Genomic DNA, 14741 nt, shown 5'->3' with positions numbered 1-14741 from the left:
AAATTACCACACATCTACAAAGTGATGTGTGTATTTGCTTTTCATTGAGTGTTGAGTCACTGAAATTTATGATTCTTAGAGTTCTATAAAGACAGCTACCTTTTGTATACTACACTTTATTGTTAGCAAAACATGTTCAAGTACACTATCTCACTTGATCTCTTATAAACAAAAAGTATTTTCTCTTCTCCCTTCCTCTACATGCCTGCAAACAGCCCCTATCCAATTAATCTAGAGAGGCATCTCCATTTTCATGATCAAAAATAGGAGAATATTCTACATGTCTGGATGAAATATAAATTTCTACAGGAAATATTATGAACACTTTTAATTGTCAAACTGTTTCTTGATTCTCTTTAGGACTTATGTGCTATTTTCCATCTCTAAATTTACTGCCACATGCTAATTTCTGTAGCTAAATCAAAGGAGCAATTTTCAGAACCCCTAATCATTCATATAAATCTTATAAAAATCTGGGTAAAAATAGATTGGCAGCACTGAAGTAAGTTTCCCTTTCAAATCTATGGAATTAACTGAAGTATGAAATTTCAAATAGGTAAACCTACAAAGGAAACACTGAGATAGGTTTCCTATGACCTAAAGTTTTTTAAATGTGAGAGACAAAATTCTAAACCTTTTTCCCTCTGAAAGAATTTAGATGAAAATGAACGGCAATTTCCCTACCCTATCTCCTCCAAAAAGACTGAGCCTGAATCAAAGATGCAAAAAATGCTTATAAAATCACACAGATTGGGTTCTTACAAAATCTTTTAGTTTTCTAAAAAGCGTTACATTAATGAAGGATTAATTTTTAAATATTCACCCTTAAATTATATTTACATATTTCAAATTTGGATTCTAGTCTTCTGGATATGCCAAACAAAAACCTAAAACTTTATGTTTAGGGTAAGGAAAGTCTGAATAATAACTTCACTTAACTATCATTCTTGCAGCAACACTTAAAAAACAACCTCAAGGAAGCGGACTTGGCTCAATGGATAGAGCATCCACCTACCACAAGGGAGGTCCAGGGTTCAAACCCAGGGCCTCCTGACCCGTGTGGTGAGCTGGCCACGCACACGGCACGCGAGGAGTGCCATGCCACACAGGGGTGTCCCCCGTGTAGGGGAGCCCCATGCGCAAGGAGTGCGCCCCATAAGGAGAGCCGCCCCATGCAAAAGAAAGTCCAGCGTGCCCAAGAGCAGCACTGACGCAACAAAAAAAGACACAGATTCATGGTGCCGCTGACAAGAATACAAGTGGACACAGCAGAACACACAGCGAATGGACACAGAGAGCGGACAACGAGGGGGGAAGAAGAGGAAAGAAATAAAAAATAAATATTTAACAATTTTTTAAAAATTGAAAAAATAAAATAAAAACCAACCTCAGAAAGTATGAAAGAACCTCACTGGGATTTTTTTCTAGCTAGGTGCAATGAAAAGCATAAAACAAGCACATAAAATTTACTTTAAGCACATTTCAAAATAAATTACAAGATTGTATAAAAGGTGAAACTTATTTAAGAGGAAAACATTTGGTTCCAAATGTTTTTGTTAATAAAAACAAAAAATGACAAAAGAGCTGAGATTCTCTAATCAAATATCACTAAATTAAAATAAGTCACAATAATTAGAGGAAAGAATTAACAAAAATATTTTAGTTTCTATCAGATGAAAGCACAGACAGAAATGATCTGTGTATTTTATAGGTCTTTGTAACTGACTTTTATATTAATGATATCAGTAAAGACATGCTTATTTGTTTTATATTAATGATCTCTGTAAAGACATGCTTATTTGCAAAGTGTTTGATATTTGTTGAGGAAATTTTCAGCAAGATATAAACTTTTAAGTATATATATTACTAAGTGGAGGAAAAAAAATATAACAGAACTTGGCACCAACAAGGCCAACTCAATGCACTCAATACTGCAGGTATGCATACCCATATCAAAATATCCATGTGCCATGAATGCAGCTTCCAAACACAGCTTTTCTCAAAGACCAAATGCCTTAGGTGGGCCCAATTTCTTTCATGCAGGTAGGGAGGGGAGATTTAAAACAATTTAAAAAAATTTTTTTAAGAGAATTCAACATTCATGTTTCAGCAATGAAATGTGAAGAAACTTTGAAAACTTGCTCTACTTCTGGTTTAGCAAGGCTGGTTGTCAGAGTTGTGAAACTCAGAATTTATTCTTTCATGAAAGAAAAAAATTCACAAAGAAGTATAAAAACTTGCATTCAGTGAATAAAATCATTCACCTTAATAAAGAAAAAGTCACAACGGCTGTAGCAGTCAATTAACAACTGTAAGGCAACAAGAGATTTTTTACTTAATAAAGCAAGACCCGGGGAAACGGACTTTGGCCCAGTGGTTAGGGCGTCCGTCTACCATATGGGAGGTCCGCGGTTCAAACCCCGGGCCTCCTTGACCCGTGTGGAGCTGGCCATGCGCAGTGCTGATGCGCGCAAGGAGTGCCGTGCCACGCAAGGGTGTCCCCTGCGTGCGGGAGCCCCACACGCAAGGAGTGCGCCCGTGAGGAAAGCCGCCCAGCGTGAAAAGAAAGTGCAGCCTGCCCAGGAATGGCGCCGCCCACACTTCCGGTGCCGCTGACGACAACAGAAGCGGATAAAGAAACAAGACGCAGCAAATAGACACCAAGAACGGACAACCAGGGGAGGGGGGGGGGGAAATTAAATAAATAAATAAATCTTTAAAAAAAAAAAAAAAAAAAAGCAAGACCCCTGAAAAGAAATTGAAGTCTGGAAGTTGGATGAAGCAAAAAGACTATGGAGACTATCAGTCGTTTGAAACTTACCCTTTACTAATGATGACAATTACAGTGTTAAAATAAATATCATAAACAATCATGGTTTCCTAGTGAAAAAATCCTTTGCTTAGCATTTCCAAAGACAATAAAGAATCTAACCGGTAGAGACTATCTCAGTTCACTAAATAACAAGCCTGAGTTACTTTCTCAGCAAAATAGAGGAACCATATAAAATTTCAGGAACAAAAGGCAGAAAACGTATCATACCACTTCTTTAGCATTATTCTAAGTATGTCTTCTCACTGATTGCTTGAAAATAGCTCTTAAAAGCTTAGGTGTCCAGACAGTGACACAGAGAGAAAAGGGGAAAAGATCTAGATGTTGAACCTGGTATCCAGTGCCATTTAGGTTTGCAATTAAGCTCAATGTGAAAATTAACTGTGTTAAAGTAACCATATGACACCAATTAAGCAACAGAAAGTAGGAAACACTTTTGTTTTTACTAGCCAAGTTATTCAAAATAATTCTAACAACAAATTAAGATCTGATATTTTAAAAAAAAACAAACAGGTGCAGGATGAAAAAGACTGCAAAGTTTGTCTAATTTTAATTCTAATATAAAGAATCAAAATGTTTTCATAATAACAACTGACTACTTTGCAGCCAGTTTCCAAAACCCACGGACATTTTCTAAAGAATGTAGATTTCATCTAGTAAAAATCTCTCATTTGCAAAGAGAAAAATTGCGCATTATAGGAACTTTCAAAAAGGTCCAATTCTGAAATAGAACTGAGAACATTTGTACTCCAACTCTAGTCCCTTGCTCCTTGGAGAGTTCACTTGTATCAATAATTATACTTTTAAATTCCGAACTCTTTACTCTTCCCAGAGGAGGTACATTTTGGGTTTAGAAGGTGTGCAAGTACAGCCATTTCAGAATAATGGAAAAGAATCTGCACCTACAAAATGATTGTCACCAATTCACTAATGTTTGAAAATGCCTTTTTAACTATGAAACAAGTAATGGAAGAGGAATTTATAATGTTAATTATGGACTTATGACCAATTACCAAAATTAAGACAAGAGTAGTTCTGCATATTTTCTATTTGCTCATTACAAGTATCTGTTTATTTGCATATGTCAACCATTTTTCTCTCTCCCTCTCACTTTTTTTTTTAAGATTTATATTTTTATTTTTTATCTCCCCCCGCCCAGTTGTCTGCTCTCTGTGTCCATTCACCGTGTGTCCCTCTGTGACCACTTTTATCCTTATCAGCAGTACCGGGAATCTGTGTTTCCTTCTGTTGCGTCATCTTGTCGTGTCAGCTCTCCGTGTGTGCAATGCCATTCTTGGGCAAGCTGCACTTTCTCTTGTGCTGGGCGGCTCTCTATACGGGGTGCACTCCTTGCGTGTGGGGCTCCCTTACACAGGTGACACCCCTACGTGGCATGGCACTCCTTGCGCGCATCAGCACTGCACATGGGCCAGCTCCACACGGGTCAAGGAGGCCCGGGGTTTGAACTGCAGACCTCCCATGTGGTAGGCGGATGCCCTAACCATTGGGCCATGTCTGCTTCCCTCACTTTTATATAAAATATTTTGTATACAAGTTGTTGGAAAGTAGCTTTACAATTTATACTTAAAGTAAGAGAATACACAAATTGAATTTGAGAAATAATTAATATAATGAACAATGGATATAATGACTCAAACTTGGCATCTCATTTTGGGAAAGGGAGGAACATTATTTATAAAAAGAACAGCTGTATCGTGTTTAATAGGATAAAGGATTGTTTTGTTGTTATATGGGAGATCATATATGTATAGAAAGGTGCACAGAGAAGCCGAGTAAGCAAGGGTGGTGGTGATCAATTTATTGCCACTCAAGTTCAAATTCACCCTTCTTACCCTGCTCTGTGAAATGGAGCTGTACCCTTTAAATATTTTTCCATAGCAAGTTGGCACTATATTAAACTCTGTCAGTAAAGGACACTGGAGAGTCTAACATAGGAGGAAAGAGCTTTACTTCCTGATCCTGGTGAGCTCACTGAACAGGTTCCTATAGCAGGACAAGTTCTTAAGATCTAGTTCCTACAGCACAGATGGCTTCTTTAGCACCAGACTCCTGCAGCAAAGAGCTACTGTAGTATGCAGTGACCAGAAGCTTACCCTAGCATACCCCTTGGTGTTTTTGTAGGAGAGTGCCTCCAGTGAGATGTCTTCCTATAAACAGGTTTCTCCAATATTCCATAGGGTGAATTTGCAGTAAGTGCCAGAAGAAGGATTTCCAGCAAGTTACACTGATGTGGTACCACTGTGTCTTTTTAGGTTCAATGAGCCACAGCTGTGCCCTCTCCAGTAAGCTGTGGATCTTAGCTATAAGGGAGGTAGGCGTGCTCTAGCTCACCCCTTGGAGAAGCAGTTGCTCCTTATATTTGCTATTTGTTTATTCTTTAGAGTTCTCTTTAGTTCTTATTAGCCAACCCCTCATTACTCCAATCCCATTATTTTAATAACTCTTTAAACTATCCCTATTCAAAATAGTGCATAGTATTTCTCCCCTGATTAGACTCTAAACACATTTTATTACTAGCTGGGTCATTTATTTCAGTGCCATGAAATACAAGAATCTCATTTAAACAGTTAAAAACTTACTTTGTCACATTTTATTTTTAACCAAAAATTAAATAGGAATAAAAGGGGGAAAAAAAGGAAGGATTTAGACCACATTTAAACACAGTACTATGTCCAAGATAAATTAATTTATATTCCTTGATAGGGCTATGTCCATCATGGTTTGGCAAACTGTACTATCCTTTTCTGAACATTCTATAGTCTAAAGTATCATTAATTAGTCCCTAACCTATAATCACCAGCTTTAGCATTAATATTAGTAAGGTATTCCTTGTCTCTCCTATTAGTCAACCTCTAAAAGGCCTAAAATATGAAAACCAAAATATAAAATAATGTTATAAAATTAATTTTCATTATCACAAAGAGTAGCTCTAATGTATAGATGCTGTTATCAAACAGCATGGGTCTTGAATTCCCTCTGCATTCTAATAAGGGGATACCTAACTTTAGCCAGTTCTTAAATATAGGGAGACTCAAACAAGTATGTAATGGTAGGTTAGTGCAAGCTAAATAAAATCTTGGAAAAATCTATATAATGTAAAAATATGCCTATTAATTGGAAATACACTGAATTCACTGTTCTTTAACAGTTAAAAATTAATTTAAACTGGACAAATTCCAATAATCTACTGACAAAATCAAGAAACCAACAAATAAAAACCCACTAGTTAAGAAAGAAAGGCGTTCACACTTTTTCCAAAGTACAAAATAACTACCAACACGCAACCAAAGGGGGAGGGGAGGATACACATAGAACTATAATAAATTAAACATTGAAAAGCAAATCAGCAATTCTGTTTTCTTTAAATGAACTTCAGAATCATACTGTAACTTCTTAAACAATAAAAAGGAAAAGGAAATATCACTGACAGTTCATACTTGATGACTCCATAAATGAAATGTATGAAATTGTTAGTAGCTACCATTATAGAGGTGTCTAAAGCAATGCAGAGATGAGACCGCTTAAATTATACTTTAGAATAACAATGATTTTTTTTACATAGACATTTCTTGTTTCTTACCTGAGAGAGTCCAGGGGACGATGCATGTCCCGGGGGCGTTGCCACAAGATTTGGATGCCCCTTATTTATTTCATGTGCTGAATAAGGGGAAGGGGCGGGGGGTCCCGGCTGTCTTGCTACTTGTGTTACCTGTGAGGAAATCAATATTTGGTAAAAGCATTATATTAGTAACTCAATCTTTTTTTTTTTTTTTTAAGTTTTACTGAGGTATATTCACATACCATACAGTCTATTCAAATTGCATAATCAATGGCTTTTAGTATAATCACAACGTTGTGCATTCATCAACTCAAAAAATTTTAGAACAATTTCATTACTCCAAAAAGAAAAACTCCACACCCCTTAGCAGTCACCTCTCAATTCTTTTATGCTTTCCCAGCCCTAAATAATCACTAATCTAATTTCATCTTTATAAATTGACTTATATTTATATTTTTTATATAAATGGGATCATACAATATGTAGTACTGTGTCTGGTTTATTTCTCTTAGCATAATGTTCTTTTTTTGGTCTGATATTAACATCTTATACTATTAACATACACTTGTTCAGTTTCACAGAAAAAGAATTTACCTCTTTTCCATGTATTACTCATTTCCAGGTTCATTCCATTATAACCTGGGAAGGTGCTTTGTATAATTTCAACCTTTTTATATTTTTTGAGACCTACTTTGAGACCTGTAATGGTGGTCTCTCTTGCAGAAAGATCCATGAGCACTTGGGAAGAATGTATAACCTGCTGATTTGGATACAATGTTCTGTATATGCCTATTAGGTCTAGCTTGTTTGTCATATTGTTCAAGTTCTGTTTCCTTGTAGATCTCCTTTCTAGTCGTTCTATCTAAATATGTGCATGGTCTGTTGAAGTCTCCACTGATTACTGTAGAGATGTCTATTTCTCCCTTCAGTTTTACCAGAGTTTGCCTCATATATTTTGGGGTACCCTAGTTAGGTGCATAGATATGACCGTTATTTCTTCCTTTTATTAATATGTAATGGCCTTCTCTAATTTCTGACAATTTTTTTGCATTTAAAGTCTATTTTGTCCAATATTAGTATACCTACCTCACTCCTTTTTGGTTACTGTTTGCATGGAATATCTTTCTCCAATCTTTCACTTTCAGCTGGTTAGTATCCCTGGGTCTATGGTGAGTCTCTTGAAGGCAGCATATGGATGGCTTCTGTTTTTTTATCCATTCTGTCAGCCTGTATCTTTTTACTGGGGAGTTTAAATCCATTCACATTCACTGATATTACTGAATGCATTATTGATTTCCACCATTTTATTCTTTGGTTTTCATTATTTCACATATTATTTTCTTGTCTTTTTACTCTTCTGTTTATCTTTCTGATATTTTTGTCTTCTATACTCTCCTTCAACCCATTCTCTCCTGTCTTTTTCCTTCAGGTTCTAAGGCTTCCTTTACTATTTCCTGCAAAGGGGGATTCTTTCTTGTAGCTGTTTGTTTACGATTATTTTAAACTTACCTTCATATATGAAGGACAGTTTTGCTGGGTAAAGAATTCTCAGCTGGCAGTTTTCCTCTTTCAGCATCCTAATTGTACCATACCACTGTCTTCTCCACTCCATGGTTTCTGATGAGAAATTCACACTAAGTCTTACTGGGCATTCCTTTTCCCTTATCGCTCTCAGAATTTTCTCTTTATCTTTGATGTTTGACATTCTGAGCAGTATGTGTCGTGGAGTAGGTCTATTTGCATTTATTGTGATTGGGGTGAGGTGTGCTTCTTGGACATGTAAGGTCATTTCTTTCATTAAATTTGGGAAATTTTCAGCCATTATTTCCTCAATAATGTCTGCCCCTTTTCCCTTCTCGCCTCCTTCTGGAACTCCCATAATATGTATGTGGGTGTGCTTCCTGTTATCATTCAACTCCCTGAGCCCCTGCTCAATTTTTTCCACTCTTTTCTCTCTTCAATTTCAGACATTCTGTCTTCTGTATCACTTATTCTTTCTTCCCTCATTTTGAGTCTGCTGTTGTATGCCTCTAATGTGTTTTATATCACACTTATCATGTCTTTCAATCCCATGAGCTCTGTTATTTTATTACTCAGTTTTTTAAATTCTTTTTGGCTCGCTCATTGTCTTCTTGATGTCCTTTATCTATTTAGCCATATTGTCTTTCAACTCATTCATGTGATTTTGGAAATTGGTTTGAATCTCGTTGATTAGTTGTCTCTAATCCTGTGTCTGTCTCTTCTAGGGTTTTGATACATTCCTTTGCTTAGGCCATTTCTCCCATTTTATTAGTATGGCTTATAATTTTTTACTGATGTTTAGGCATCTGATTCAGATGGTGAGTTTACTCAGATGATCGATTTCTCTCTCTTTTGTAGGGATTTAGTGGTAGGAGGCTGTGTGTTACCTCTGTTCTTTGATTCTTGGTTTCTGGGTCTCTAGGATTGTTCCTCTCAGTTGCTCAAATCTGGGCCCTGGACCTAGTAACAGGTTGCAGACTGACTTCTAAGGGCCTTGGGGAGGGAGGCTGGGAAGCCTGGAAAATCCTCTCTTATTTACTTTTTTTTTTTTTAAAGATTTATTTCTTTATTTATTTCTCTCCCCTCACCGCCCCCCCCCCCCAGTTGTCTGCTCTCTGTGCCCATTCACTGTGTGTTCTTCTGTGACCACTTCTATCCTTATCAGCAGCACCGGGAATCTGTGTTTCTTTTTGTTGCATCATCTTGTTGAGTCAAGCGCCATTCTTGGGCAGGCTGCACTTTCTTTTGCACTGGGCGGCTCTCCTTATGGGGTGCACTCCTTGTGCATGGGGCTCCCCTATGCAGGGGACACCCCTGCGTGGCAGGGCACTCCTTGCACGCATCAGCACGGTGCATGGGCCAGCTCCACACAGGTTGAGGAGGCCTGGGATTTGAACCGCGGACCTCCCATGTGGTAGGCGGATGCCCTATCCATTGGGCCAAGTCCACTTCCCTCTTACTTTTAATTTCCTCACTGCACTTCCTTGGTCCACCACCAGATGGAGCCCTTTGGCAGCCCTCAGTTCAAAGCCTGGTTGGAGAATGTTCCATGCAACATGGACTGAATCAATGTGAAAGAAGAGCCTGCCTGGAGCCTAAGGGCCTCATAATTCAAACTTTCTCAGAGGCAGTTCTCCAACTTTTGCTGGCAGCACCCTCCCTTTCCCCAGGTAGGAAATAATTCTACTTCTCTGCATCCTCAACAATGAGACCCCATTCAGTAGAGAGAGATTCAGAGGATCACATCTCTTTAGTCCCTTGCCAGCTCCCAGGGCAAACAATGGTGCAGCCCCAAACAGCTCCTTGTGGGACACAGGAGAACAAATTTGTGGGTTAAAAGCTGAGTCAGCCTTTGGCTGTGTGTCTCTCTCTCCCCCTTTCCTGGGGATTTGGATCCCTGCAGCTCCCTTTGACTGTAGCCACCAGCCCCGAGGCCAGAATTTAAGTGTCTATAGGGTGGGGGAGGATGCCAGCAGGTGCAACTGTAGCTTTTAACCAACAGTTATGCCATCATGATTCTTCTCCTTTGCCCCTCTCTTCTGGGTAGTGTCTAGCCTTCCCCTGGTGTCCTAAACCCCAGGTTTTTTTCCAGGCCATTTCTGCCTATCCTCTTGCTATTTTTCTGGGAGAGAAGAGAGTCCCATGTCTTTCTAGTTCACAATCTTCCTGGAAGTCTGTATCTCAATAAATGTATCTGAACTCCTACTTTTATAAAATTGAATTGTCTCACAATTTACACTGAAATAAGTCTGAGCCTCATCAAAAGCTTAAATTGTCAAAAATGTAACTGTGAAACTGTTAGAAAATACAGATGAATAGTTTTATTAATTTTGTAAAAGATTCTCTAGGCACAATCCCTAAGCCAGAAACATTTAAGGGAAAAAATATACTAAACAAAAGAAGCGAGACTCAGAACTATATACTGTATGATTTTATTTATATGGCATTATATAAAAGGTGCAGAAAAGAGATCAATGGGTTGTGAGGGGAAGAGGATGACTACTAAAGGGATACGAGGAGAATTTTGAAGGTGAAATAACTGTTCTGTATCTTGATTATTTATAGTTGGGATTACATTACATGAGTCTGTGTGTTTGTCCAAACTCATATAACTATACAAAAGAGTGGATTTTTTTGTATGTAAATTACAACTCATTAAATCTGAACAACAAAAGAGGCAAGTTAATTGTAAAGTATAATTTCATTTTTGTTTTTAAAAGAATACATGTAAATACACATTTCTGTGCATGTCTGTATATATTTCTATATATATGTCTACATAAGTATACATACACATATACACACTCATATACATAATATTTAAAAGATCTATAGGGAGATAACAAAACAGAAAGCATTACAAGTATTTCATTTTTTTCTTATTTATATTTTCTAATATAATACAGTGGCCATGAACTTATAGAATAGAAAAATAATAAGCATATGTTTTTATATAAACACAAATTAAGTTTACTTCATTTTTTTACTGGTAATAAACTGACCTTCAGCCCATGATCAATATGAAACCACTTTACTCAGGGCCCTTTCCAGAGTCTGCCAATCAACACCAGCTGGATCCTCCCTCTTAAACAGTCTAACCCAGACTAGCGCTAACAGTTCAGTAAACCTCCATGAATTGGGACAATTCTTTATTCCCCTAATACGAAAGAATCAATTCTTACTACAACAGGATTCTTAATTTTGGGACTCTAGTAGAAACTACAGATCTCTTAGAATAATATTTTAATGCAAAAAATAAAATATATAAGCTTATAGAAAAAAACAATCATAATGAAATAGAGGTACAAAATATTAAAACGCATTTGTGATATACTAGTACATGCATTCTACACCAAGGCATTAAAAATAAGAACCACACTTCAATAACTACTGTAATTTTGAAGTTGTGATGAGAATAAATGATTATTTTGATAGACCTAAAACAGCTGTAATATGACAACACTGCTAATATCATGGTGTTTATCTACATTCATAAGTGAAAGAAATGCTAAATTTTGGTTAGACATTTCTCCATCAAATTTACGAGATTCTATGAATCCTAGCACAACGTTAAAAACCTCTGCCCAGGGAAAGAGAAAAGTGGTCTCTGTGCAAATAACATTCGATTTTCCTGGAATTCGCTCAATGAGTCAGAGACTCTGAAGAAAATCTACTCCTTGGTGATCTAACATCAAGAACCCCTGAACAGACAAAAAAAAAAAAAAAAAAGACTCATCAATCTAACCCCAATTCTAAAATAAAATGGACTCAAAAAGACTTGACTAGAGGTTCAGCGTTTACAGGTTTAAAACGTCACAGGTGTGTTCACAACATTATTCAAAACAAAACAAAAACAAAAAGATAGAAGCAACCCAAGTGTCCGTCAACTTATAAATAGATAAATGTGGTACAAACATACAAAGGAATATTACTCAGTCACAAAAAGGAATGAAGTTCTGGTCCACGCTACAACATGAATGAACCCTGAAGACATCATGCAGGACAAATATTATCATTCCATTTGTAAGAAATACCTAGGATATGGAAATCCATAGAGACAGACTATAGATTAGAGGTTTCCAAGAAGAAAGGGGGGGAGAGTTTGGAGATTTATTGCTTAACAGCTACAGAATAAAGAAAAAGCTTTGGTAATGGATAGTGTTGATGGTAGCCCAATACTGTAAATGAAATTATTATCATTGAATTGTACATATAAAAAGTGGTTAAAACAGAATATATTATATATATGCTACCAAAATAAACATTTTTAAAAGTAGAGGCAGAGTTGATCCTAAAATACGTTCCATTAGTTTCACCCAATGTTTAAGACAAATTAATTGAAACTAATTTCTTCCCTGCTCTTTAAAATAGCCTTTATTATGATGTTTTGAAAAACTTTGTTTCCAATTTTTAAAAGGCATAAGACTTACCATGAAATACTGTCATCAGAGCAACTTTTTAAAGGCACAAAATTAGACTATTTAAACGTCTACTTTAGAGAACTAATAAACATAAATGAAGACTTCTTATAATCAAATTCCTCAACAATAAGACTTAGCAATTTATATTCTTATTTCAAATGCTTTAGAAAAAATTTTCATAGCTTAGAAAGATCCTACGATTTTCCTACTAGCCTAAATTTAATATCCTACATTCCTCAAAGCAGCACAATGAGTAAGTAAAGTTTTCCTTTTTTTCATATCATCCTACTTCTACGTACAGATAATTTATGTAATATCTACAGATACTGGGAAATAAATAAAAGCTGATCAACTGAACTAAAAGGAGCACTATATATAGTGGACACTAAAAAATTTTACTTAGTATCATGACATTTTTTCAAATTCTCTCTGGCAGGATCACTGTCAAACCCCACCCACTATAAAGGAAAAAGAAGGAGAAGGAAAATTACTTTCCTCTAATAGCTGTTTTTTTAATGATTAATATTTTAGTGCCTACTACATATTAGGCACAATGCTAGCAATGTGAAATAAAAATAAGAAAACAACTCCTGCCCTACAAAACGTTTAAGTATAAAAAAGTAACAAACAACTGGTGGCGGCAGACTTGGCCCAGTGATTAGGGCACCCGTCTACCACATGGGAGGTCCACGGTTCAAACCCCGGGCCTCCTTGACCCGTGTGGAGCTGGCCCATGCGCAGTGCTGATGTGCACAAGGAGTGCCCTGCCACCCTGTGTAGGGGAGCCCCACGCACAAGGAGTGCGCTCCGTAAGGAGAGCCGCTCAGCACAAAACATAGTGCAGCCTGCCCAAGAATGGTGCCGCACACATGGAGAGCTGACACAACAAGATGATGCAACAAAAAGAAACACAGATTCCTGGTGCCGCTGATAAGGATAGAAGCAGTCACAGAAGAACACGAAGCAAATGGACAAAGAGGGTAGACAACTGGGGGAAGGGGGTAAAGGGAAGAAAATAAATAAAAAATAAATCTTAAAAAAAACAAAAAAGGAAAGAATGAAGAATTCATTCATTCATTTAACAAATATTTACTAAGAATAAACTTGTACTAAGTATTGTTCTAGGTGCATGTGCTACAAAAGCAAATAAATTAAAATCCCAGCCTTGATGGAGTTTCCATTTCAGCTAAAGGAAATAAAAATATACAGATATAATAACTAAATATATAGTATATTTGAAAGTAATAACTGCTATGAGGACAAGCTGGTACAGGCACCATTGTGAGACAGAATATAATAGAGAACAGATTAAGGGAAAGAGGTAAAGAAAAGTAATATTTGTGATGCCTTTGGATATTCAAACACAAGCAACAAGTAGCAAGCTGAATATATGGATCTAAGCTCAGGGGAATGATCAGGGCTAGAGTGTTAAATCTAGAGGTAGGATTATTATCAAATTTCCAGGTAACCTCTAAGATAATTTTCAAAACTAGCACATGGTTGAAAAAGTCTGAAAAAAAATTTTTTTTTGAGATTTATTTTATTTGTTTCTCCCATCTTGTTCATTTTCTTTAGGAAGCACGAGGAACTGAAACCAGGACCTCCCATGTGATAGGCAGGTACCCAACTGCTTAAGCCACATCTGCTTCCCTGAAAGTTACTGCTTTGAGAGAGAAACAGACAGAGCTAGCAAAACCAAAACTAAGGCAAATCTTGCCACAACCAAGATGGAATGTGAGATGTACCAGGGCTCTGTACCCACAGAAACTTTGAACAACCATATGAACTTGACAGTAATATCTTTCTTGAAGCCCCTGAAAACAGAGGATTGCAGAAACAAGGCAAGCACCAAATCAAGAAAAGGGAAACAAAAACGGTAGGATCTTGGGGCGTCCTCACCTCTCTTATCCCCTTGCCAGCTCAACAGAGAATGCCCACACTCTTAGCACAGGTCCCCGTTCCCATTCTGGAGTGAGCAGAGTAACTGTTGTGCACATACTGTGTGAATGTATGTCCATGTCAATCTGTCTGTAGCAGCCTGAGGGACTGAACTAGGATATTTGTCATGGGATTGCTGTCCCAGAACTTGCCCAGTGCACAGAGAACTTTCATAAAAATTAAAACACAGCTGCATGGGGCTTTGGGACACCAGTGTGGTACCCAGGACAGGACACATGCACAGAAAAGACCAGGGAGTCCCTACACTTTTCCCTCAGGCTATTCTCTAAACCTTTTGCATGGATAAACTATGAAGGAGAACAATCCCACAGGCCCATCAGCAAAGACAGGAAATGTGTTTGCTTTTTCTTTTCTTTTTTTTTTTTCTTTTCTTTTTAAATAAGCTCCTGGCATTCAAGGAAATCTCTATCATAATACTAGCTGGACACAA

At 37.2% G+C, this 14741-nt stretch overlaps 1 protein-coding gene across 50 annotated transcripts in view; it reads right to left on the bottom strand.

The window, feature by feature from the left end:
- Positions 1-14741, bottom strand: part of EIF4G3 (eukaryotic translation initiation factor 4 gamma 3) — a 439835-nt gene that overhangs the window by 281056 nt on the left and 144038 nt on the right. For all 50 annotated transcript variants that reach the window (XM_071217722.1, XM_071217735.1, XM_071217737.1 and 47 more), the window contains one exon: positions 6432-6560. Coding sequence is in view for 17 of the 50 variants with exons in the window: in XM_058304199.2 (XP_058160182.1) it covers positions 6432-6560 (129 nt within the window). In the remaining 33 variants the exon portion in view is untranslated. The remainder of the gene's footprint in view (positions 1-6431; positions 6561-14741) is intronic.

The sequence above is a fragment of the Dasypus novemcinctus genome, chromosome 9 (assembly GCF_030445035.2).
Source record: "Dasypus novemcinctus isolate mDasNov1 chromosome 9, mDasNov1.1.hap2, whole genome shotgun sequence".
In the NCBI taxonomy this organism is placed as follows: Eukaryota; Metazoa; Chordata; class Mammalia; order Cingulata; family Dasypodidae; genus Dasypus; species Dasypus novemcinctus.
The sequence above is the reverse complement of the archived record's forward strand: the minus strand, read 5'-3'. Positions and strand labels throughout refer to the sequence as shown.